The sequence below is a fragment of the Pan troglodytes genome, chromosome 15, assembly GCF_028858775.2.
Source record: "Pan troglodytes isolate AG18354 chromosome 15, NHGRI_mPanTro3-v2.0_pri, whole genome shotgun sequence".
Lineage (NCBI taxonomy): Eukaryota > Metazoa > Chordata > Mammalia > Primates > Hominidae > Pan > Pan troglodytes.
The window spans coordinates 75,071,787-75,097,805 of record NC_072413.2 but is presented as its reverse complement, the minus strand read 5'-3'; the positions used below and the strand labels follow the sequence as shown (position 1 = coordinate 75,097,805).

The 26,019-nt window shown below is 52.3% G+C and overlaps 1 protein-coding gene across 3 annotated transcripts; it reads left to right on the top strand.

Annotated features, from left to right (window-relative positions):
* Nucleotides 1-510: 510 nt before the first annotated feature.
* ZDHHC22 (zinc finger DHHC-type palmitoyltransferase 22) lies at nucleotides 511-12,018 on the top strand. 3 transcript variants are annotated; one of them, XM_016926491.4, is made up of 4 exons: nucleotides 511-647; nucleotides 1,008-1,086; nucleotides 3,545-4,084; nucleotides 9,350-9,705. In XM_016926491.4, the coding sequence occupies exons 3-4, from the start codon at nucleotides 3,559-3,561 to the stop codon at nucleotides 9,613-9,615; spliced, it is 792 nt and encodes a 263-aa protein (XP_016781980.1). In that variant the 5' UTR covers nucleotides 511-647; nucleotides 1,008-1,086; nucleotides 3,545-3,558; the 3' UTR covers nucleotides 9,616-9,705. The 3 variants fall into 3 exon arrangements, with proteins under 3 accessions (XP_016781980.1, XP_001163688.1, XP_009426468.1); XM_001163688.6 differs by lacking the exons at nucleotides 511-647; nucleotides 1,008-1,086 and adding an exon at nucleotides 1,602-1,691 and having other exon boundaries at nucleotides 9,350-12,018; XM_009428193.5 differs by lacking the exons at nucleotides 511-647; nucleotides 1,008-1,086 and adding an exon at nucleotides 2,551-2,752 and having other exon boundaries at nucleotides 9,350-12,018.
* The last annotated feature ends 14,001 nt before the right edge of the window (nucleotides 12,019-26,019 follow it).

The following is a 26,019-nucleotide window of genomic DNA, read 5'->3' as shown; positions in this document are numbered from 1 at the left end:
AGACAAAGCTGCTCTGAAGGGAAAAGGGCCATGTGTGCCTCCCCGTGTCTGTCCTGTGGCCACTGGAACTCACAAGGCTACCCGCTGCTCACGGCCACCATGTGGCATATACTGTTCTTTCACTTACATGTCAGATCCTTTTAGAATGTGAAAAGGTTTCCTGGCCTCTTTTTTATTTTGATGTATGCTGATAAATTACAGAGGAAACAGTGTGTGGTTATTCAAGAATAGAGGCTGAGCTGATCAGCATATGGCCCTCATTTCAAGGGATTGCTCTTGTTTTAATCAGCCAGTTGAGAAAGCAATAAATGTTTATTTATTAAGTATGCCATCACCCAGAGGAGAGGAACAGGGCAGGTAGGTGAGCTGCGACACCCAGGAAATTGAGGATGGTGATGGCACCAATATTCCTGCAGTGTTTGATGTTTTTAAGGCTCTGCTCCCCCCACCCCCCACTGTTTGATACACATTGGTGTCACTACCCTCTTGGCGCATCACAGTACCCACCTTAGAATAGCGGAGCCCTGGAAGGGGAAGGAAATAGAAATAAGAAGGTGGGGGTGAGGCTCAAAGAAGAAGCTCCAAGTTCAAGCTCTGTGTCTGGATAAACTCCCATTGTCTTTCCTTCTCTCAAATCAGAGCTGCCGGTGGGTCCCAGGGTGATGCTGGGCTGTGTAGAGGCTGAGCGCAGGAGCATTAATGCTAGAACCAGGTTCAAGTCCAGGCTCTGTCACTTAATGGCTGTATGACCTTAGACATGAGACTTAGCTTCTCTGAGCTTCAACCTCCTCATCTCCAGAATGGGGCTCAGCCAGTTTCACAGATCAGGCTGAGAGGATTAAGGAAGCATCTTATGCTAAAGGCTTAGCACAATGCCTGCTACCTAGTAGGGGCCCGATAAGTAGTGTCTCTAATTATGATCTAATCAAGCAGTGCTTGGCCTGGGCAGGCCCTGTTCAAGGGTTTTACATAGATTGTCATTTAACCCTCATATCTCTATTTCACAGATGAGGAAACTGGAATCTAAGATCACACTGGAATTTACAGACGAAGAAACTGGAATCTGAGATCTCACAGTAGTGAATGGTGAATATTCAAACCCAGGTAGACAGGCTCCAGAGTCCCAACTCCCAACCCTCTGTACACAGCCCTTCCGAGGAGATGACGCTGATCTTCATGGGTGTTGCCCTGGCAAGCTGACCTCTCAAACCCCCAGGGTTCCTTCAGTCCGAGTGGAGAGCAGGGAAGGTCGTGGGACATAGCCGAGAGGGAAGGGCAGGATGATGGCTGGAGAATCCACATCAGGGCTGAATCCCAATCTCCCAGCTGGAACGGGCGCTGAAACCAGGCAGGGCGCCCCAGCCCGCTCAAGGGGAATCGAGAGGGGAGGAGGGGGCAAGTCCACGATGCTGAGACTGGCGGCCAGAGCACCGCCCCCAGAAGCGGAGGGAGGGGTGGCGGGGCTGGGGGGTGCCCAGCTGCCATCCCCGCCGCTTCCTGGCCCCTACTCGCTGGCGCCCAAGTGGGAAGCCAGCAGCTGCCCGCTCCCTCCTCCCCACATCCCCGCTACCTGCCCAGTTCCCGAAGCGAAGCGCAGGCTGCGAGCCAGCCGGGCCGAGCCCACAACTTTGCAGCCTCGGGCAGGGCGAGAGCCGGCGTCCGGGGCTCCTCTTGTCGGCGACCAGAGCTCGGTGAGTTGATTTCCTCACCCCTCTGCGACGGCGGCAGTGCGGCGGCGGCGGCGCGGGGGGCGGCTTCCCGTGCGTCCGGGAGGCAGTGGCCGAGAAGCCCGCGGCTGCCGGCGCTGCCGGTCTTTCCAAGGCTCCGGCTGTGCCGCCCTCTGCCGCGGGCGAGGCGGGCGCCAGGGCTGAACGGACAGCTCCCTACACCCCGGGGCCCCACGGGCGGTCTCTGCTGTCCCTTCTCCCGCGCAGGGCCAGGGCTGAGGCTGCCTGCCGAGCGCCCCTCACTCCCCTAGCCCCTGTCCTTCGCCGCCTTCCCAGCGCTGCGGCGCATCTGGCTGCTCCCGCGCCCCCCTGGCGACCGGCGCCGGGAAGGCACTTGCTTCGCCGGAGCCCCAGGCCGAGGGCTCTCTGGGGTGGGCAGCACCGCCGCAGCCCCCGGCGGCGCAGGACTGGGGGCGGTGCCCAGCCCCCGGCGACCACCCTCAGGCGTGCACTGCGCTGCGCCCCAGCGGCAGGGAGAGGCCCACGCTCTCCGCGGAGGCTGCGGGTTCCCGGGGGGCGCTGGGACCTGCAAAGGGGATTCCAAGGTGACCAGTCGACCCGTGCGGACGGGACAGCCTGGACGGAGGCCCCGTGGCATCCACCCATCCTAGGTGCAACCGCCTTCCCAGAACTTTTCTCGCGCCTCCGGCCGGCCGATTCCTTAGCCCCTGGAAAAGTTCTCTCGGGCGCACGGAATCCTATTTCTCGGTGGCTTCCGAAGCTGGCCAGGAACCCCGGCTGTGAGGCGTGGGGTGGGATGGGAACGTGGTGAGGGCTGAGCACGGCGGCGGGGTCGATCCCAGGAAAGGCTGGCCAAGCATCCACTCGTGCGCCCAGGGCGGGCTTGTCGGCATGGAAAGGATTTCGGCGCCATGAGGGTTGTTTGGGTTTCTCTCAGCAGGAGGGCGGGAGGCGGGCGCGAAGGGGGGATTTTAATTTCGCCTCAAATGAAAACGCTCTTCGCAAAGAAATAGCCCGGGCAGCCAGCGTTGGAGAGATGTGCTGGCCAGGACCCGCTGACACAGGTATTCTGGCTGCGCCCCCTCCTCACCCGGTGCCCGAGAGCGAGTGTGAGTGTATCGATTGTTTCAATTGATTTTTTTAAAGCTAGGTAGCAGAGGCTGCGTGTCTGTACACGCAGATATATACATACACAAATACAGATACTCAAGCGCACACAGATTACACGTACAGAGTCACAGACAAGGACACACACACACACACATCGTGGTCCCTCACGCACACATACCTCCAAAGAGCCTTGGGTAACCTGGTGAGGTCCCTGAGTGCTGCCCAAGATGTGTGTGTGGGTGGGGGCGCAGGGACGGAGAAAGGGGAGTGTGAAGCAGGATTTCCAGCAGGTCAAGTGCCGCTGATTCTCCTGCCCCCGACCCCAAATCCTTCCCTTTCTCCTCCTAGGGAGGTCTGAACCAGAAATCCCAAACCTGGGCTTGTTTCCACAGCCACAGAGGGGAGGAGTCCTATCCCCCGGTGCCCCCCACCCTCACAACTCCTATAGACTGCAAACGAGTCCCTCCCTCCTGTGCCAGACTCCGCCGCGCCAAGGCGCCGAGCTCGCTCAAAACCCCAGGCAACACTCACCCCCAGGTGGGGCCTAGACTCGAGGCCGCTGCGGGCTCGGGTCTCTGGCCTGCCTGATCCGGGGTTAGGGAACTGGGGAGGGGAAATCCGCGGGACAGGGGGTTGGGGGCGTGGAGTCGCGTGCAGTGCCCCAGACGCGCGGCACGGAGGAGCGGGCGAGGGCGCCCCCTGGACGCCGTAGTCAGTCAGTCCTCTTCTCACCCCGGGCCCCGCAGGAATGTAATCGAGGATGCTGGCCCTGAGGCTGCTCAACGTGGTGGCCCCCGCCTACTTCTTGTGCATCTCCCTGGTGACCTTCGTGCTGCAGCTCTTCCTCTTCCTGCCCAGCATGCGCGAGGACCCCGCGGCCGCCCGGCTCTTCTCGCCCGCCCTGCTCCACGGGGCGCTCTTCCTATTCCTCTCGGCCAACGCCCTGGGCAATTACGTCCTTGTCATCCAGAACTCCCCAGACGACCTGGGGGCCTGCCAGGGGGCCTCGGCCAGGAAGACTCCATGCCCCTCACCTAGCACCCACTTCTGCCGAGTGTGCGCCAGAGTCACCCTGAGGCACGACCATCACTGTTTCTTCACCGGCAACTGCATCGGCAGCAGGAACATGCGCAACTTCGTCCTGTTCTGCCTCTACACCTCCCTGGCCTGCCTCTACTCCATGGTGGCCGGCGTGGCCTACATCTCCGCTGTCCTTTCCATCTCCTTCGCCCACCCCTTGGCCTTCCTCACGCTCCTGCCCACCTCCATCAGCCAGTTCTTCTCCGGTGAGTGGGCCTTGACGGGCAGGTTGGGCTCTACACAAAGACCTCCCACCCCAAAGGTTGCCGGGCCCCAAACCCCAACCCCAAAAGTTGCCAGATTTAGCAAATAAAAATACAGACCGTCCCGCTAAATTAAAATTTCAGATAAACAACTCATAATTTTTTAGTATAATTATGTCCCAGATATTGTATGAGATACACTGAGAAAATTTGCTATTGGCTATCTGAAATGCAAATTAAGCGGACATACTGTATTTTATTGGTAACATCCCCCCTTGCCCCCATCATCCTCATCCATCATGCTGTCCATATGCTCACAGAGTTGTGGCATCCAGGTAATACACCTGCTCTGTGCCAGGCAGGACTAGGTGCTGGACATTCCTCCATGTAGCCCCATGAGGTACAACCATGCTATGACATTCCTCTGCCTGGTCCCCAGTTCTGCTTACATGTCACCCAAGGACTCTGCTCTCCAGAGGTCTCACCAACCAATTGCAGTAATATTGAACTTGTTGCCAGCCCAGCCCAGCAGGAGGCTAAGCTCTGTCCTCCTGCCTATTACGTTTGACCTCACCAGCCTGTTCTCCAGCCTGCTGATGGCTCAGAGCAGAGGGAACTTGGGTGGGAGAGGCAGGTTTTTTTTTTTTTTTTTTTAAGACAGAGTCTCACTCCATCACCCAGGCTGAAGCGCAGTGGTGAAAGCAATCTCTACTTACTGTAACCTCTACCTCCCAGGTTCAAGTGATTCTCTTGCCTCAACCTCCCGAGTAGCTGGGATTACAGGTGCGTGCCACCACGCCACACTAATTTTTGTATTTTTAGTAGAGATGGTGTTTTACTGTGTTGGCCAGGCGGGCCTTGAACTCTTGACCTAAAGTGATCCGCCCACCTCGGCCTCCCAAAGTGCTGGGATTACAGATGTGAGCCACTGCGCCTGGCTGAGGACTGCACTTTAACTAGTATGCACCAAGGACCACTACCTGATACCTGGCCCTAGAAGGACTCAGCTCCTGGTGGCAGTTCTTACCACTTTATTTGGCCTTGAGACTGGCTCCTACTGCGTTTCCTTCCACTTCCTCCCTACCCTGGCCTTTGACTCTGAATGGCTTAGCTTCCACAATCAGTAGTGTCTACGTGCTTGAGTGTGCATGTATAGCATTGCTATCTCCATTTCTCAGATGATGAAACCGAGACTCAGACGGGACTAAGTGGCTTGCCCAGTGTCTTCCTGCTACTGAGTGGCAGTCTCTGGTCTGCCTCTCAGGTCCTTAATCCACAGCTCTTCTGCAGTGGCTCAGGGAATAGAACATGCTTCCTCACCTGTTGGCCTTCTAGGAGCAAAGAAAGACAGGGGGCAGCTACTTCCTCTGAAAGCCCAAGATTGTTTTGAGGTGCCTGGGCTGAACATTCATAAAAATTCTGCTCTACTCTGGGGGAAGCCATCATTTCAGTCTTTGTGGTGGCTACAGCCCAGTTCTTCCCAGGCATAGAACTATCATGCCATTTGGCAGTGGGAACACAGAGATACAGGGGGGACCCAGCTACGGGGGCTGCCTTCAGGGCTGGTGGCTGAGCTGGGTCCAGAACTCACAGCTTTCAGGCCTTCTGGATCCCAGCACTGGCACAGGAGGCTGCCGGGACCAAAATAACCAGGACGGGGGAGGGTGGGTGGGTGGGCTAGTGGGTGGAGTGTGAGCACAGGCAGGTGGAGGGATGAAGAGAGCCAACAAGCCTGCTTATACTTTCTTTTCCAAGTAGTTTCGCCAACCGTAAAAATGGATGGTTCCAGAAGGAAGACCTTGAAATGATTTGATTTGAGATAAATCTGGGCTTGAGGCCTGTCCATATGTGCTAGGTTTGATCTGATGGGAGAACAGAGCCAGTGAGTGCCCACCTTGGGGCCCAGACTCCTGTGCCAGCATGAGTTCCAGTGTCTTTCACTTCCTCACCATATCCACTGGAAATAGGCGACCAAGACTTCTTACCTCCAACTCTCCTATCTCATCCTTTGTGACCTTTCATCTTTCCTCTTGACGACCTTCCTTTCTTTCCCTACCATGACATACACCCCACCTGTTTGGCTTTCCCTTTCCCATTCCTCTTGTTCCCCAACCCTCAATCCGAACAGTTGGTAGCACCCTCTCTCATCTGCACAGGAGGACAGGTGGACAGAAAAGAGTAAGAAGCATGGGTTGTTTAATAGAAATTGAGTTCAAGATCAGCCTGGGCAAGATGGTGAGACTCCGTTGCTACAAAAATAAAAAATAAATAAATACACTAGCCAGGCATAGTGGCATATGCCTGTTTTCCCAGTTACTCAGGAGGCTGAGGTGAGAGAATTGCTTGAGCCCAAGAGTTTGAGGCTGCAGTGAGCTATGATCATGCCACTGCACTCTATCTATCCTGGGCTACAGAGCAAGACCCTGTCTCAAGAAAAAAAGAAAGGAAGAAATTGAGCTGTCCCCAGCTGTGGTACAGATCTGAGTCAGATCTGTCACCAGAGCATGGACGGCTGTGAGTTTGGGCCTTGAGAGCTAAAAGTGGGAGGGGTCTTCTAGTGTGAAGGTGGCGGCCAACCACAGGCCCTCAGCTGATCCAGAGAGGGAGGCGGCTAGCTAGTTAGGTTTCAGAAGTTACCCTTTCTTTTGGCTTTGTGGGACCAGTACAGGTTGCTGTGTCACCTCTCTGAACCTTATTCTTATCTGGGAAATGGAGATGCCACCATCTGACCTGTATCTTGGCATTTGGGTAAGTACACCAGCATGATGGGTGCTACCAGAAAGTCCAGTAAGAGGGAAAGGGGACTAACGTTCATTGAGCACCTATTATGTACCACCCACTATGCATGTCACATTTCACCCATTCCTCATGACAAGTCCATATTATCATGTCCATTTTTAAGGCTCAGAAACCAAAGACTCAGCAAGGTTAAGTTGCACCAACACTACACAGCTGGTATGATTCCAAACCAAGATTTGGAGTTGGGGCTTCTAGCCTCCAAAGCTCATACTCTTTCCACCCACCATACTGCCTCTTGGGGGCTGCCTCTCTGAAGCTGCTTCTCGAATGAGCCACTTTGGGAGGGAGGCAGCTACTTGTCCTTGGATGTATTAAAAAGTATGCTGGGTGATTATTTGTCAAAGGTGTTATAGATGCTTGTTGGGAGGAAGGGGCAGGGGAGACTGACTGATGTGTCCTTTTAGGCTCATTAGGAAAATTCTGTGATTTTTAAAAAGAGGCAGAACTATTATTAAATAGTTAAGAGGAGCTGAAGCAGCCAGGCTAGGTAACTTCAAACACTTTTAGAGAAAGCAGGTCCCCAGAATAGCCTTTTGTAGCTGCTGCATGGGGCCAAGAAAAGGCCGCAAGTTCTTTTTCTCATGCCTTGAATTAGTGCCAGGAAAAAACCCTGTGGGAAATGGCTTCCATCCACCCAGGCTTGTTCCTGGGGCAGTGTTGCAAGGCAGGCCCAAGCTTGACAGCTCTGATGTTCTCACATCCCAGCTTGAGGGCCACCTTTGCCTGTCAGCATTCCTCACGCCAAAGGGCACCATGGACCTGGGATCCTCCATCCCCCACATGGCTGCCCAAGCTAATCTGTGCCGACATGGAAGAAGTGGGTCAGGGGATGGCACAGCCCAATGTGAGCCCTGTCCCACTGCTGCCCCTGTGCCAGTGGAGGGGCTGCTGTAAATGGCAGCTGGGCCTATCTGTCCCCAGCTTTGTAAAAAAAAAAAAAAAAAAAAAACAGCTATCCAAGCTCCTAGGGATGAGGACAAGAGGAGGCTGCTAATGAGAGAATCTAAATCAGATCCACATCCTCCCTGGCTGCTGAGTCCACCACTGCTCATACTGGACAAGTGTTGAAAGCCCAGTTGACAGGGCTTTGGAAATTGGAGGTTGGAGAGACTTGGGAAGAGGTGGGCTGGGGCAAGAGAAGGCTAGGGAAAGGGCAAAATATGGTTGAGATTTTCAGGGGCAGAATAGGTTGTAAGGTGGAGTCCTTCGAGGAGGTGCCCCCACCCCACCAGAGGAGGTGATAGGGTTGCCCTACAGGGAACCAAAGGCTAAGGAATACTTTCGAATTAACTCCAGGGTCCAGTGCCCTGGCTGCTGGGTAGGTCAAGGTAAGTGTCTTTGCCACAGCTGCCAAAGTTGCAGCCCAGCCAGGACTCTAAGCCCTGAAAAGGAGAAGGAAAAAGCTTGATAGTTTCAGGAGTTGAACTCATTTTGGATGTAGTCTCCTGCTCTGTAAAATGACCCTCTGCTGGGAGCACCGCTCTGAGTGTGAACCGGAATGCTGACCACTCTGTACATCATTTTCTTGAATCATGCAGCTGTATGAAATCGTTAGTGTTATTATACCCATTGTACAGATGAACGAGCTGCAACTGAGAGGTTGGGACACTTGTGCCAGTCCACACAGCTGGGAAATTCAAACCTAGCATGGACCAGCCACCCAAACTCTGAGGAAGAGTGTGGGAGCTCTTACTCAGTGGTTATTTCAAACCAGTAACAGGAAGTGCTTGGTTTAGAGGGATTCTGGGGAGATCCTGCCCCACGACACAGGGCTGATGACCTTGGGGGCCTCTTCTAGCAAGCTTTGATTGACAGAACCAGCTCTGGTGGAATGCGGTGGTGGCCACACTGTCCTCTTGTTAACATTAATGACTGAATTATTCTCTACGTTGGTGTTCTGGGCTGCTCTTGAGACTAAGCTCGTGACTTATTCTTCCCAGCTCTCCATCATGCTGTCATTTTCCTGAGTCCTCTCAACCAGCGTTCCCAGAACAGTAGGGAGAAGGTGCTGTGGTCTAGACAGCTGCCCAGGCACCTGCTCCCTCTTTAGGGTCCCCAGCTCACCCCTCTCTCCTCCTGAGCAAAACCCCTTCACCCTGCTTCCAGCCCAAAAGGAGAAAGCAGAGAGAGACAGGCATCTCCTACTCTACAGAAATGTTATCAGCGGCCAGGTGCTGCCCCAGGAGCTGAGGGCTCTCCTTGCTAAGCTCATCAAACTTAGCTCTCTTCTCTGCCATGTCTCCAGTCTTCCCCTCTTGCCTCAGGTGCCATCCGCGCCAAGAAAAAGTTAGGGCAGCTGGTTCTTCCTTCCTCTCCCTCACTGCAGCTGCAGCGCTGAGGTTGCTACAAAATGTAGCGTCAATCTCATTAATCTCCCTCCCTCCCGGTGGAAAGCCTGCTTAGATCGCAGTTCTGCAGGTGGCCTGGGTGTAAAGCGACTCTGGTGTTTCCCCTCCCCGTGCCCTGCAGGAGCTGTCCTGGGTTCTGAAATGTTCGTCATCCTCATGCTCTACCTCTGGTTCGCCATCGGCCTGGCCTGCGCCGGCTTCTGCTGCCACCAGCTGCTGTTGATCCTCCGCGGGCAGACCCGCCACCAGGTGCGGAAGGGGGTGGCAGTGAGGGCCCGGCCCTGGCGCAAGAACTTACAAGAGGTCTTCGGAAAGAGGTGGCTGCTGGGCCTGCTGGTCCCCATGTTCAATGTCGGAAGTGAGAGCTCCAAGCAGCAGGATAAGTAGTAGACACTCCCGTCATTTATCTCTCTGTCTCTGTCTTGACTCCTCCTGAGCATAAAACCATGGCAGCCTTGTCTCCACCCATGACTCACTACAACCTTGTGCTGGTAAGGTCCTAGCATCTTCCCCTCGCCTTCCACCCATGAGAACAGCGTGGGCTGGTGGATCATGACAAGGAGGAAAAATGTCCCCCCAGGCATTTCTAGGCTCCTCACGAGCCAGCCAGGTGGCTGCTAGCTGTTAGGCTGCCTCTGCTTTCTTTCTGTCCCCTTGGGATCCCTGCTTTCCCCCTCTTCCTGGCTCATCCATTCTCCACCGTGTCTCATTCATCACTGCTGTCTGCTAGAGCCCTTCCTCTCAGCCCCCATGTTGGGAGAGGGGAGTGGATTCTTGCTGCTGGTATGAGACTCCCTGGGACCTAGAGGCTGGCAAATGTTTAAAATCACCACGTGTAAGAGGCAGCCAAGTCAGCTCTGCCAACTGCTAGGGGAGTTGGGAAAGAGTGGGTGTGTGTCCGCATCCCCTCTGTAGGAAAAAGAACTCAGTAGCTTGCTGCTCCCTCACCACCCCCCACCAGGTTCAAGACCCTTTTTCTGGGAGACAGCAATCAATGGTCTGCTTTTTCCAAATGTTATTCCCTGTCCACCCTGCCCCATCTGGCCGGCCCAGTCCAGTCCAGGACCTGGCTGGATGCTTCTTGTCCCTGGAACTCTTCCAGCCTTTCTACTTGATCTCCAGCCCCCAGGTCTTTAACAGATGATGGGAAGGCAAGGAAGAAGGGACAGGGAAAGATAATTACTGATAAATGAAGGGGATATTCGACTGTATAACCATATGGAAGTGTGTGTGTGTGTGTGTGTGTGTGAGAGAGAGAGAGAGAGATGGGTGGTGGTGAGAATTGTTAGAAACATATAGGAATAATGCCTAGGGGAAAGGGAGAAGTGAGAGGGACAATTGGGTTCATTTATGCCCTATACAAAGGGCATTCCAGCAGCTGAAACTGTTCAATGTTTGAATGGCTGCCTGTGAAGGTAGTGAGTGCCTCATCACTGGAGGTATTCCAGCAGAGTCTAGGCAGTCGTCTGCCAGGCATGCTGTGGAAGGGATTTCTGTACAGGGTCATTCTAGGTGAGCTTACACATTCCTTCCAACCCCAAGGTTCTGATGTCCTGGTTGTGATTGCTGGACCCAGAGGCAAGATCTGCAGAGATGCCTGTGAGATATTTGCTTTCCTAGAGGGGAGTGTGGGCATGGGAGGGGTCTGAAAATCGGGACCCAACCCAGCCACTGAAGAGAGAGTCTCTGCAGAGACAGGGCTACCTGGGTGGTTGAGGGGACTGGCATTTGAGGACAGGGAGATGGAGCAGTGTCATTGTCAGTGGCAGGGCATGGGGGGCAGTGGTGAGCTAAGGCTGAGGAGTGGAGATGACCAGAATATAAGGGTGCAATTCCCAGACCATCCCTGCGCATCTGACTGACTCCGGTGGAGGCACTGCTGTGTGTTTTCTGAAACCTAGAGGACCAGACCCCTGGGGCATATAAGGGAGTAGGGACAACACAAGTGCCCCCTCCTGACTGGGTCCCAAAGCCAATATGACATCCATGCAGGCAGCAGTGCTGAATCCATGCCCTGCAATGTCCAACCGCCAACTGCAGCGACCCGCTGATAGCTGCACAACAGTCTGGGTTCTTGAGCAGAGATTGGGAGGACTTTACTGTGGTTCTGCCTTCACACCCCCAGAGAGCTAATGTAGTATTGGCTCCACCTGCTCACATTTCTCCCTCCCATACTCATTCCTTCATTCATCCATCCTACATATATTTATTGAGTGCCAACTACGTTCCCAGCCTCTTCCAGGCACTGGCAATGCAGTGATGAACAGGATGACAAGATTCATGCCATCAGGGGCACCTTGTCACTGCCGTCTGTGCACTGATTCACACCCCCTGCAAAATGGTCACTCTGCCATCTTGGTGGTTGGTGGGGCAGGTCATTTGGAAATAAAGAATGTGATAGAGACGGCTGAAGAGGGGAAGCCTAGGCTGCCTCAATGGAGGAGTCGCTGGGGGCATTTTCACCCACAATTCTGACCATACTTAAGCAATGGGAGGGAGAGGGAGGAGGGGAAGATCTGGGCAATTTTGGCCTTGACTCTTTCCTGGCTCCAGAGCTCAAGCTTAGAAGCCAGCCCTGCTATTTCCAGCCTCCTGAAGGCTCAGCACGGTGAGGCCTGACATCCTGGGGAAGGGCAACAGGGAGACCTACAGGATGTTGGCTGCTTGCAGACTGGTCAATGGGGGATGACGGTGGGGAAGTTGCCAGATGTGAGACTTGAGTAGCATTTGTACACATGGCCCTGTATTGTCCTTGAAGAACATCAATAAAATATATGGTTTTAAATTGGATTTGATATGATTGTATGGGCACTGTTGGTAGCAGGGCTGGACTGTACTGATGCAGCCATACTAGCTATTCAAATATTTAAAATAAGTATTGAAAATACTAAGAAATTCTTACAACTAAGAAAGTTGGTAAACAACCATGGCTCAGATTCTCTGAGTATCCTACCCCTTCTGCCCCTGCTCCTCCCTGGGGACCCTTGATTCATTCCACAATCCAGCAACTAAAGTGATAATGCCTGGCACATGCATGGGGCCCCCCAGCCCTGCTGCAGCCCTCAGTCAGAGTCCATTGTGATTTGTCAGGGCTTGGCTGTGTGGTGCTAAATATGTATCACCTCTGGTTGGTAACCAGAGGTTTCAGTGCTGGGGTCCATGGACCCACAGGGACCAGAGATGGAATATCTTACCTAGGAACGTCCCTTTTCCTCCTTCTCCTTCCACTCTTTCTCCTCCTCTCCCTCTCCTCCCCATATCAGAAGACAGGTGAGGAAAAGAGTGAAGAGAGTCCCTCTGCTGCTCCTCCACAGACAGAGCCAACTGCTCCTAGGGATCAGTCAGGCCCCCTGCCCTCTCAGGCCCTGCAACATCTGGAGGTCTCAGGCTTCCCAGCCCTGGGGACAGTTGGGAGGGTGTTGAGCCTTTCAGGCAGTGGGCCCTGAGCAGACGAATGAGCAAGGCCTCTGATTCATCCTAAAGACACAAGGCCTGGACTGAGGAAAGATACAACCGCAAAGAGCTGTTGCAGAACCCTCAGCCTAGCCGAGTGTCATGATGGTGTATGTTCCCTGAACACACGCCAACAGGCGAACAGCTTTGCTGCAGGAGCTGGGTGAATGGAGCTGTGGTGAATCCTCAGCACATTCTAGAGCATGGGCTGCCTACACTCCACAGGGCAGGCACCACACTTGCCTTGGTCACTGTCATATCCTTGATGCGTAGCAGGGGCTAGGCACACAGTAGGTGCTCAATGAATATTGCCTGAATGATGCAGATTTAGCGCTCACATGCTTACTCCACATGTCTTATTCCCATGCTGGACCCAGGACTGCACTTTGCACATTGTGGGGCTAGAAAACAGATGAGACCACTCTCTCTTCGAGGAGTTCCCATTCTGGCAGAGGTTTCTGGGAGTGCTCAGAGGAGGGAGAGAGCACATTCTGCTGCTAGGTCTGGGGCCTTTCCATGATACGGGGCCTGGAAAGATGGATGAGATTTCAGCAGGCAAAGAGGGACAGGGAGGGCTTTCCAGGGACAGAGAACAGGCCTGGGCCTTGGGGTATAAGGGATATCACAAAGAGGCAGAGGAGGTTAAGGCTGAGAGTAGGGACCCAAGCAGAGAGGGCTCTGAATGCCAAGCTAAGGGACCTGGAGGGCATTTGACAGGCGATAGGGAACCACTGAAAGTTCTGAGCAAGGGAGCAGCATGATCAGAGGTAGATTTCAGAAAGCGCAGCCTTGGAGGATAGACTGGAAGTGGGAGAAACTGGAGGTTGAGGGACCTGGTAAGAGGCATGTACTATATCTCAGTGAGATGTAACCGGGATCCGGGTGGGGATAGTGGTTGTGGGATGGTAAAGAGGGGAAAGATATCAGAGGCACTTCACAGACATGGAGCATGAGTAGAGGGATGCTAGGGAGGGGGCCCAAGATGGCCCTGAAGGTGAAAGCGGGGTGATCGTTAGGAGGATTGGGGTGGAAAAGATTGTGACACTAGGGTTCAGGGCCATCTCATGCACTAGCCTCTGTCGTTGGCCCATCAGATGGCAGTTGATGGTGTCATTCTTAACTAACCACTCTGCGTCCATGGAGGAAGGGGTTCAGGGACATCTGCCAGTCATTCTTTACAGCACAGCTCTCTGACTCCCACAGCAGGGGTAGAATCATCTGTCAGTGCCAATAGAGATCATGGGTCCTCAGGCCCATGTGCTGGAGTGAGATGCTTTCCATCCAGAAAGTGGGTACACTCTGCTTTGACCCATGCCCTAGTGTCAGATTAGGCAAGGCAGGAACTGCCTCACTCTAAGCTCCAGGAACCCAAGGAGTTTTGGAAAGACAACAAACTTGAGGAGACTTCAACCCAGGTCCCCCTCCACTGTAACAAGTCAGTCCTTAGGTCCCAGGGACCATCTGTTAGCCAGTTTTTCTCCTTAGGAAGATGACTGTCCTTGTTACTGTCCATGCATTTGGTCCTCCAAATACTGTGGCTTTTGTCTGTACCCAGTGTCCTCCAACTGGCCTCATTGCTCATGAGATTCCCCCTCATCTCCCTCCTGCCCTGCCTCTCAGCATGCCCTCGGGGATGCTTGGGAAGCAGCCCCTCCTGCCAGGAAGAAAAGGAAGGATGGGCAGGGAGAGAGGAGGCATTTCTCCTAACTTATCTGAGACACGTTAAAGATGAGGCAGAACCTTGGGCCTGCTCACCAGCCACAGTGAGCCTGCTGGTGGGGGCGGGAGGTGTCTGGGAGTAGCTCGGTTGCTCCTGGTGTTGGCCTCTGCTTCTGCTCTCATTCCCCTCTCTATTCATGGTACTGGCCCAGCTCCTCCACTCATTCTTCAAAAACATTCATCGATGCTGACTCTATGCCAGGCATGATGCCAAGAACCAGGAATGCAAAGATGAAAGAGACCCAGTACCTGATCTCAGGGAGCTCACTAGGAAGAGAACAAATTGCAGATGGTTGTGATTCAGTGGCATGAAAGTGCCGATGGGAGGACAGGGTGCTACAGAAGCCTGGAGGAGAGCACTTACTTGACCAGGGCGGACCTGAAGGCTTCCCAGAAAAGGCAACATCTGGGTCATGCAGGATGAATAGGAGGGGGCCAGGCAGAAAAGCAGGGCTGTGGGTGGGAGTGGAGGTAGGAGGGACTATACAGAGGCAGAGATACCAGGTGGTTTCTGGGAATTGCAAGTCTGCATTTAGGAATGGTGGGATGTGAGCACATACCTGCAGCCACAACTGCAGGTTTGTCCTCAGGCCATGCTCCCCATGGACCCTGCCTCCTTCCTCTGATCACTTCTTAGAAAACCCTAACTCACACCAGCTCATGGTGTCCCGTTTGGATGAGTCAAGCGTGAACTGATGTCTAGTTTTTCTAAAGGATCCGCAAGTCTCCAGGTTGGCGATCGAAGGTAGAGGGTTAAGTTCATTTTCCAGAGAATCAGCCCAAAGATGCTAGAGCTCACCTGGGAACATCAGAGATTCCTAGTCTTCTCTGGGCCCAAAGAGGGGTCTCTGGGAGCTCCCCATCACTCTTGCCTTCCTGCACAGCCTCAGCAAATGGCATTGGAAGGACACCATTCCTAGCAAGATGGCTTCCAGGACTTACAATAGAACTGGAAAGGCTGGAACCCTGAGATGTAAGCAGTGAACTTTTGTTATGTACAGTGCCCCATCTGGACTGGCAAGGCAGCTCTCTGCGTGGACCTCTGCACCCTGGTGGGCACCTCCCCACATCCTGTAACCTGGTGGCCCCAGCATGCCTCCTCCTTTAGCCTAGGCCCCTCCCAGCCCCTCCTCCTCCACATCGCACTTCTCCATAGGACCTTTCTTCAACTGGTCCAGCCCCCTGGAAACCTTCTATTTCAAACTCCCACTACTGTTGGCAGCTCTCTGTCACTCTTACTCACTCTCTCCTGTAGGTTTTGTCTCCTAACTACTGCATGCCCTTGGAAAGCAGAAATGGAGATGGTGGAATCCTTTAGTTTCCCCCTGTCCCTAGCATGGTGTAGGACACTAACATTGTTGATACAGTCATTCTACTACTGGTAACAATGACCAAGATTTGCTGAGCCTTCCCTACATGCCAGGTGCTTGTCCTGTACACACTTTATCTGTATTAACTCATGTATTCCTCATAGCAATCCTACAAGGTATGTTTTATTATAACCCTGACGTTCCAGGTAAAAAAATAAATAAATAAAGGCACAGAGAGGTTGTGTAATTTGCCCAAAGCCTGAAGCTAGTATGTGGCAGAGCCAGGATTCAAACCCAGGCTGCCTGCTCCAAGGTCTGTTTAACACGGCACTAGACTGTCTTTCCATTGTGGAATATTACAGACACACAATACATTCCCTGCTGAAAATTAACAAGGAGCCAAGTTTCTACTCATTCATTCATTAATCTGTTCATTCAACATGTTTATTGAGCACCTACTGTGTAATAGGCACGGGTGGATACAGAGAAAGGAAGTAGGCTCAGCTTGTGCCTTGCAGAGCTAACAGTCAACTGCTTATGGTGACTTTGCCGGGAAAATGAGGGTCCCTAGATCTTTCCCAGCTAAGGATTATGGGCAGATTGCCCTGGATGAAAATACTTCTTCCAGGGCAGAGCATCGGTGGAGGTTACTGTCTAAGGACAGTCAGGGCTGAGGCTCAAGGATGATACCTAGTCAGGTATCATCTAGAAAGAGCCCAAGCTCTTTCTAGATGGTGGTCCTCCCAGGCGGTGTTGGGGTACCTGCAGGAGGGAACCAGACCCTGGCAGAGGGCCAAGCACAGCCCAGCACACTTCTACCCCCATCCTTGCAGACCAGGACACGGAGCCACCAAAGACTCTAAAATGAAAGTAGGGTGTGAGGAGGAAAACACCTGCAGAGCCTGTCTATGACAGAGGAAAAACTCTCCAGAGAGGGCAACAGACAGCTACTGAAGTGGGGTTGCATGTGAGGGTACCCCCATGGAAGGCCAAAAAGCTGTGTAGGAGGGGACCAGGGGGCTGACCTGGAACTCAGAGAGGAGCAGAGCTGGCGCTGAGGCCTTCCAAAGAGGCAGTCCTCTGTGTGGGCTTCTCCCCAGCCTTCCTGTCCCCAAATACCCCTTTCTGGCTGGCTTGTGATGCCTGAAATTCCCCTACCATGAATATGTCCTTCAAAATAGTATTTTGGCTCCCCAGGCCCTTTGTTTCAAATTCTGGGAGGTATTTGCCACCAAATACCTTGAAATGAGGCTGCCTTCTTTTTCTGATTGACAGCTGCGATGTGGCCAGAAGCTGTCTGAAGGGGTGATTTTAGGTAGAGGGGAGGGGAGAGTGGTGCCCAAGGTGTGAGGTACTCTGTGGGGAAGGAGGCCCTGCGGGATGTCGTGACCCTGGGCAGGGCAGGCCAGAGGGGCAAGGACTGAGGTGGCTGGGGTGCAGGACTGAGCAGGACTGCTCCCAAGTCCTCAGTCAGTAAGTGGCATCCTGGAAAGATCACACTGTGAACCCGGAGTACCCAGTGGTTCTGAATCCCTGCGTGACCCTGGGCGGGTCACTGCCCTCCGTGAACACTGAACTCGCTCTTAGACTTGGCGAGGATTGCACACACCTGGCCCTCAATGGGGCACATGCCTTTTACTTTGCCACAGACTCCCCCCACCATTGCCCAACCCAGAGCCACCCCACACTCTACCCTTGGCTATCTGGCCCCTGAAGGCTTTGAGTTTGTGACCCCTGAAAGCCAAGCTTCAAGAGGGCTCAGTTTTAGTTCCGACTGTGCCCTGGATGGGCTGCGTGACCTTCCACAAGCCCCTGGGCCCCATTCCGCAAACCTTCCACGTGGCCAGCGTGCGGTGCGGGGAGATGGTGGTGGGAAGTGGGAATACGACTGAACAGCTGGAAAGACAGGGGAGGGGAACTGACACGAATTGGATGCCCCGAGCAGCAGAGGTCACCAGCAGCAAGAGAAGGACGGTTCTTGCGTTTGCTCAGAGACCTCAAGGATTGCTGTCTTGTTCCAGGTGGAAAGAGAGGGAGGAGACCTGGGGAAGGAAGCCAGGAGGCGCAGCTAAGGGGCAGCGCGGCCCCTCCACCTGACGCGCCAGCCGCCGAGGGCAAAAATTCCCTCGCAGGTGCCGGGTAATTAATAAACAGACTAGCAGGGGCAGGGGGCGACGGCTCGCCAGAGAAAGGATTTAATTAGCAACGCTTTCGGGAGAGAAAATTAAATTACAGGAAGCAGTGGTGCAGGCTGCGGACCACAAAGACCACAGAATCCCGAAGCCGGTTCCTCAGACCCCTGCGCGTGTCGGGACCGCCTTTCCATCGCCCCGGCCGTGGGATGAAGGCCGCGCAGCGTGGGGCGTCTGTCTGGGCTCGGGCTGCGACGCCGTCGCGCGTGGCCTCCCCGGCACCCGCCGGAGCCCGCGGCCGTGGCTCGGGCCCGCCGGGAGGGGGCGCCGTCGGGCCTCCGCGCTCCACTCTCCCGGCGCGCGCGCCCCGCGCTTGGCTGCCAGTGTTGGCTGCGCGGGGACCGCGGGCCGCAGCCAACCTGGGTCTGCCTCGCCTAGCCGGAAAGGGCGAGATCATGGGCCCAGACTCTTGATGCCAGCAGTGGTCTTACTCGAAACTCATCTAAGCGTAAGGTGAGGAGAATCGGCCTGATGAGTGGGCGGCAGGTAGTGCAGGACACTGCATTCTTGTCCACGGCCCGGGCCCCGCGCATCACCGCGTCTCCGAGAGCGCGCTCCGAGCCCAGCCCCTCCTGGGAGGTTCTTAGCCCTCACGTGCCACCGCGGTCCAGGGACCCACCTCCTCTCTGTTTCCTGGCGGGTTTTCTATTTGTCACAATAGCGACCATTCCTGAGCTCGCGCTAGAACCAGGCCTGGTGAGTTAGTACTTAGCTTAGGGAAGGCACCAAGCCCTGTGCGGTGTGATTTTTAGCCCTGTTCGGCGGAAGAGGAAAAGGAAACGAGCTCAGAGAGGCTGAGAAAGTCGCCCAGGAACACACAGCTGGGAAGACATTGAAATCCACATCCCATTGGCTTCTGAGCTCTTCCCCAGCAGGGGAGCGCCCGTTTTTCATTCTCAGTCTCTAGCACAGAGCCTCGCACGTGGGTGCTCAGGAAGGATTTGTTGAAGGAATGGCAGATTTTTTCCTTGTTTGTCAAAGGGGGTGCTCATAGCTGAGGGGTGTGAGGATTAAATGAGATGGTGTGTGTAAAACACCTGGCTGTGCACTTGGAGCACCGTGAGCAATTAGTAAAAGCTGGTGCCAGTGTTAATGAAACTCGACAGTTGGGGGAAACACTGGGGACTTTGGTAAAATGTAGATTCTGAATCAGCAGGGCCTGTGACTCTGCATTTCTCATAGGCTCCCAGGTGTTGGCGATACTGCAGATGACAGTTACTTCGCTGTGTGGAACTGGTCCCCACGCCTCCTCACCCCAGCCCCAAGTCCAATCCCCCACAAGGGACCCACTGCAATTATTCCCAGCTTTGTCTGCCTATCTGCAATCCCCTGAGGAGCTTTAGAGAATATCCATGGGGGTGGGGGAAGGCAGGTCTTTTCCCCAGAGTCTGACAGGTCTGGGATGTGACCTGTGCATGTTCAAAGCTCTCTAGAGGATTCTGCTACACAGTCAAGGCTAGAACCGCTATAGGGGAGGTGTCCGAGGAAGGCAGTAAGTGAGCAGAGGTTTGAGGAAGTTCACCTGATGCAGGTGTGGAGGACAGATTGTGCAGGAGCCTGGAGGCTGAGTCACCAGCTAGGAGGCTGGGCCAGCTAGGAGGCTGGATCTGGCTAGGGTAGGGCTGATTCCTCCATAGCTCCCCACCCACCAGCTGTATAACTCTAAAGGAGGGTGAGGCCTGGGACAGGCTGGGGAGAGCTGGAGCGCATGCTTGGCAGGTATTCTGCAGGGTGTGTGCAAAGGAGGGGCTCTGTTCTGGGTGCAGCAGGGTGCCAGAGGTAGGCAGGGAGCTGGGTTGTTTTGCTGGCCACTGCCTGTATGTACAAAGTGGAAGGCTGGCCTTGGACTGAAGCCAGCTCAGAGAGCCCAGTCCTTGTTCTTGGAATGGCACAATTCACTTGCAGTAGCAATCTTATTATTGTTTACTGAGCACCCACCATGTGAGGCCACTGTACTATATACTGTACATTAAGGCACAACAATCTTTCAGAATTGACAGTAACTTAACAAATGAGGAAACAAGGTGCAGAGAGGTTATATAACTTGCTAGGATCACACAGAGACCAGATCAAGATCTAAAGCCATGATATTTCCATCTCACCAAGATGTCTGTACTGCTCTTTCCTTTGGCTAAAACGCTATTCCCCTTCCTCTCTATACCTGTATCAGGTGAACTCCCTTAAAACCCCTCTGCTCACATTACTGCTCTCCTATGTTGTCTCTATGTAACTGAAATAATCTCTAAAAGTTGTGTTCTTCATCTCAAATGAAAGGGCTGTTTGCGAATGGCTGACCAGGCACGGACAGCTTATCGAAGCTCTACCCTATGCCAAGGCTGAGATCTCAATCACTACTTAGATCTCAATCATCGTGAGTTCCTCTCAAGGTCTCAGGGAGCTCCTGCAGCTCTGGTCTGTGATTTTCCTTGGGCACCAGGCACAACCTTGCGTCACTACTTTTCCTGTGGGTCATGACTCCTGGCTCAGATGCCTAGGCTCCAAGGCCAGGGACCACATGTATCTTTCTATAGACCCTGGGCCTCAACAACTGTTTGTTGCAGCCAGAGCCAGGACTAGGGTAAGTCAAGCAAGGGGTCATGTGTATGCTTATGCTGGCGGCAGCTGGGGAAAGCAGATGCAGGTGCTGTTGTTGTGGGTGAGCTCAGAAGTCTGAAGGTGGGTCGCTCAACGGGATAATCCGCTGCTGCTAACTCCCTCCTAGTGTGCTTGGGTGTGTTGGGGTGGACTTATAGTTTCATATTAAGGACTCTTGCCCTAATCAAAGGGTGCTAACCCCAAAGGTTATTAAAGCATTATCTTTGAAATGAGTAGGACATATCACCTTGTCTAGGCTTACGCACCCAGCTTTGGATGTTTAAGACCTACAGAGACCAAAACTGTCAAAGGGGCAATTGACTAACTGATTGTCATTGCTACCTCCCACAAGACTAGAAGGAGGAACCAGGTCTGTTTCAGCCACCATTTTATATCCACAGCTCAGTCAGCAGCTGGGACATAAACGTGTTGAAAATGTGTTTCCTTGAAATAATAATGACAATGCTTTGGTCAGGTAAGCTGCAGGAATCATTAATACTTTCAGAAGAAGGAGAAATGATCGGGTTTTGGAATACAATTTTGGGAGGAAAGGTGTGAAAATCTGAGTGACAAGGACCATGTTTTTGAGGATTTTTAAAGGTCCCCAAAGTGGGACCTACCCCAGGGCTGACCTGTGGCCTTGTGTTGACTGGCGCCTGCTCACCTCTGATCCTGTGGGTCCAAGAACCTTTTTTTCCCTTGAATTAAATATTTCTGCCATGTTGACTTTTTTTTTTTTTTTAAATCATTCAGTGCATACTGTCCCACATGTCCTGATCCCCATGCAACTGGTGGGGCCAGGAGCCAGTCTTGGCCACGGGCTGAGCAGAAGTGACATTGTCACTGCAGCCCAACCTGACTAGTACAATCAGCAATGTTAATAATTTACTAGCTAGGAGCTTCACGACACAATTGATGTTTATAAAATGCTTCAAGAATAAAATCAGCACAGGCTGGAAAGCATGATACTTCTAAATACACCTTGCCAAGACAAGCATCAACTTGGATATCCTTTCAAAAAAATAAAAGGCTTTCACCTTGAAGTTCACTCTCTCGGCCTGTGAGAGCCCAGGGGACCATTATTGAAAACACACAGTCTAAACCATGCCTGTCACTGTTTTGTCGGGCTGTGGGTATCCGGGGCTGTTTGTTGTGACGGTTCACTGCCCTTTCTCTGTGTTTTGCTGAAGTGAAACTCATTTGCATTTCCTGAGCAGCCCAGTGATGAGAGGAGACGCCCGGAAACCTTGCTGGAGCCCAGAGGGGAATCAGAATGAAATGTTAACCAGCAGGACCACCAGGCTTCTGGGGCCAAGTTTTCCTGCCATTTTTGAAGACAATGCAGGACTCGTTGAGGGTGTGGTGCTCCATTTGTGTGTAACTTCTTTAGGCTTCTTCTCTTCCCCTGACTGGGCAATGTACTCACTTGTGCAAGGGTTGAGTGGAGATGATAATTTCAACCCAGCTCTCTGTAGAGACATGATTATTATGGTTTACCATCTACAAGTGGTGGCAGGTCTTGATTTTTCAGGGCTTCTGGTTTTTCACTCTCACCCTCAAATGAAGGGCAGGCCCCATGCCAAGCGCTCCCATCTGTCCACCCAGCAGGCAGGGGCTTTGTGGGCTGTCCCCAGAGAATGGAGGCCTTTGCTCTCTTCTGTTATAAAGACACCAGGATGAACAAACATGCTTCCAAGGCCACTGCAATTTTTGGGATCTAGTGAGTCTGTAGGAAATGTAACGGCAGCTATTTTTACTCTCATGCTCTCCAGCCACTCTGACTGCCTTGCTGGAAGGATAATAATCACTCCACCTGCCAGGGCCCTCACAGGGGCTGGCCGCAGGATCCCACTTTCGGTTTTCATTCTCCTTCATATTCTAACAGCTTCCGCCCACTCCCTGGGTTAACTTCATACTCTATGGGCCCTTCTTGCTTTTTTGCTCAACTCATCTCCTCCAGCTGCTGTAATTTAAGGCAGGAACCATACAGACTGTTCTTTCAAGCAATTCTGTCTTGCATAACCATCCTTTAGAAAGAGATAGGAAAGCCATGTGTTTTAAGAATAAAGGGGGGCCAGGCACGGTGGCTCACGTCTGTAATCCCAGCACTTTGGGAGGCTGAGGTGGGCGGATCACCTGAGGTTGGGAGTTCGAGACCAGCCTGACCAACATGGAGAAACCCCATCTCTACTAAAAATACAAAATTAGCCGGGCGTGGTGGCACATGCCTCTAATCACAGCTACCCAGGAGGCTGAGGCAGGAGAATCGCTTGAACCCGGGAGGTGGAGGTTGCCATGAGCCGAGATTGCACCATTGCACTCCAGCCTGGGCAACATGAGTGAAACTCCGTCTCAAAAAAAAAAAAAAAAAAAGTAAAAAGAAAGAAAATAAAGGAAGGATTCTGAGAGGAAAAAACCAAAATGGTCACGCATGGACCCACAGAACAGCTCCTTCCAGGAAGCCAGTCAAAGAGTAACCATCCTGGGTTGATATTTTCTCTCCTCTCATTCACTGTAAATGAGATTTTGGTAGAAGACAGTCTTAATTATCCCAAGCAGTCACAACCCTGAAGGGGCTGAATGCCATCACTTGAATTCCATCACTGGGTCTGTGAGCGGCGAGGCTGCCTTGCTCCATAGAGCAGTTTTAAAACACTTTTGAGACATCACTTTTTTGCGTTGCACCTTCATCTCAGGATGTCAAGTGCATAGCGAGGATTATGCCCCTCCTCTTTTGATAAAGGAAACTGAGGTAGCAGAGGTAAAGGCTGCAGGAGCTAGGGCACAGTCGTTGTTTTCTTCTGCCTCTTTCTCTCAAGGATTCTGATTGTGCTGTGTCACCCAGGCAGACTTCTCATCTCTAATCTCTCTTCTGGTGTAGATGAAAGGTTGACCCAAAAGGCTTGGACCAGAATAAAGACCTCACAAAGTATCACGGCATCTATGTCATCTCTGACTAGTGACAGTGAAAATAATGTTAAATCAACCCAAGTGGTTCTGTTTTTCGTTTGGCTTTTTTGTGAGACAGGGTTTTTGTCACCCAGACTGGAATGCAGTGGCATGATTTTGATTCACTGCAACCTCCGCCTCCTGGGCTCAAGTGATCCTCCCACCTCAGCCTCCAGAGTAGCTGGGACTACAGGTGTGTGCCACCACACCCAGCTAATTTTTGTATTTTTTAGAGAGACAGGGTTTCGCCATGTTGCCCAGGCTGATCTCAAAGTCCTAGGCTCAAGCAATCCATCCACCTCGGCCTCCTGAAGTGCTGGGATTACAGGCATGAGCCACTGCACCCAGCCCCAAATTGTTCCTTAAAACACACGAAGAGGCCGGGCACGGTGGCTCATGCCTGTAATCCCAACACTTTGGGAGGCTGAGGTGGGCGGATCACGGGGTCAGGAGATCAAGACCATCCTGGTTAACACGGTGAAACCCCGTCTCTACTAAAAATACAAAAAAAAAAAATTAGCGGGCATGGTGGTGGGCACCTGTAATCCTGGCTGAGGCAGGAGGCTGTAATCCTGGCTGAGGAGGCTGAGGCAGGAGAATGGTGTGAACCCGGGAGGTAGAGCTTGCAGTGAGCCGAGATAGCGCCACTGCACTTCAGCCTGGGCAACAGAGCGAGACTCTGATTAAAAAAAAAAAAAAAAAAAAAAAACGAAGAAACATCATCCCTGGTTGTGCAGAGAGAAGTCTGAAAGGAAATAAGCTAACTGACACTCTCCCAAATACAAAAGTTACCTTCTTCATCTCAAATGAAATGAAAGGGCTGTTTGCAGATGGCTGACCAGAAAAGGAGATGATCTGATTTAACCCCAAATCATTCTCCTTTTGGGCCAGTAAGAATTCTTTGAGACCAGGTTTTTACATGGGAGGTAGTAAATCCACATTAGCTGCAACAAGATAATCATATGAAAGGCAAAACCAATGCAAACTGGCAAAGAGCTTCTCCCAGAGTTCCATACAAAGAAGTTAAAAATCTGACAGAACACCGTACTATAAAACCATCTTACTGGAGGCCCTCAGAACCTCTTTTCTAAGCACCCCATGTTTTAAAAAATTTAAGCACCTGGGTGCAGTGGCTCACGCCTGTAATCCCAGCACTTTGGGAGGCCGAGGCGGGTGGATCACCCTGCCAAAACTCTCAGGAGTTCGAGACCAGCCTGGCCAACATGGTGAAACCCCATCTCTACTAAAAATACAAAAACTAGCTGGGCGTGGTGGCACACGCCTATAATCCCAGCTACTTGGGAGGCTGATGCAAGAGAATCGCTTGAACCCAGGAGGCAGAGGTTGCAGTGAGCCGAAATCATGCCATTGCACTCCAGCCTGGACGACAAGAGCAAGACTCCGTTAAAAAAAAAAAAAAATTAATCTATTAATTCTATGGCTCACCTGTAACACAACTATAGATCTTACAAAGGTTAGCACTGCGATTAAACTTCAAGGTAACTAATTCAAATTCTTCATCATTCAGCTGAGAAGGGTGACATCTAGACAGAGGTTAAGTGACTTATCCAAAGTCACTGAGTCAATGAGTAGTAGATATGACATGTGAATGTAGGTCTTTAGACCCCATCACACCAGGCTACGATCTGCAGGGATGCCATAAAAAAATGTGGATGAAACACGTTTGCAAACAGGCCGTCCTAAGGGGCAAGCGTTTCCACATACAGGAATCACGCCGAGGGGTGAGGAGCTGCAAACGCAAATAACTGGGTTCTCTTGAGCCTCTGAGGCTCAAATTTTTGTGCTCCCTCCCTTCTCTGGATTCCACTTCTTAAGGAAGGATGGTTCTCTTTATTTCAGAAGGGACCTTCTCTAGCCATCTTTACCTATTTTTTGTTTCTTACTAGTGGCCTTACAGCTACATTTTAAAAAGCCACTTAGACAATTGTATAGGACAGAAATAATACTAGAAGAATTCGACTATGACAACCCTCCAGGCTTTTAGTGAGGTCAGCTTTTCATTTCCCCAGGGTCTTAAAGATCCCAGAAAGGGGCTCCTGACTGGCCTGGGAAACAGGGAGGACTCCACATGTCTCCCTGTTGAGATCTTCTAGGTGAACCCTGACAAGGAGCAAGGCTTGAGGAGGCACAGGGGAAGGCATGGAGGTGTGCTTGCTAAGGACCACTGTGCTGTAGAAAAAACTTCGCTTACTGTGGCTTTAGTTTATCCCGGTATACAATTATAGTAGCTTTGTCACTTAAAAGTTCTATTTGTGAAAGTGTCAATCAGATGGAAGAAATCACTGGACTATCTTCACCTCTCACTCCTCCCAACCTGCCCAGTATAAGCCTCCAAGGCTCCAGAAAACAGGGGACTACTCATTTGCCATAAGGCTACTCATATTTCAAGTTCACACCAGTGAAAATCTGAGCAATGAATTTCTACATGTTCAGTGTCTAATCCCAATATTCCCAAATAACATGAGTACCTATGTTTAACATTTAAATCAGTTCAAATATTTACTCCAGGTTCACTCAGTATTTTTAAGCAGTTATAAAGCAAAAAGGCCAAA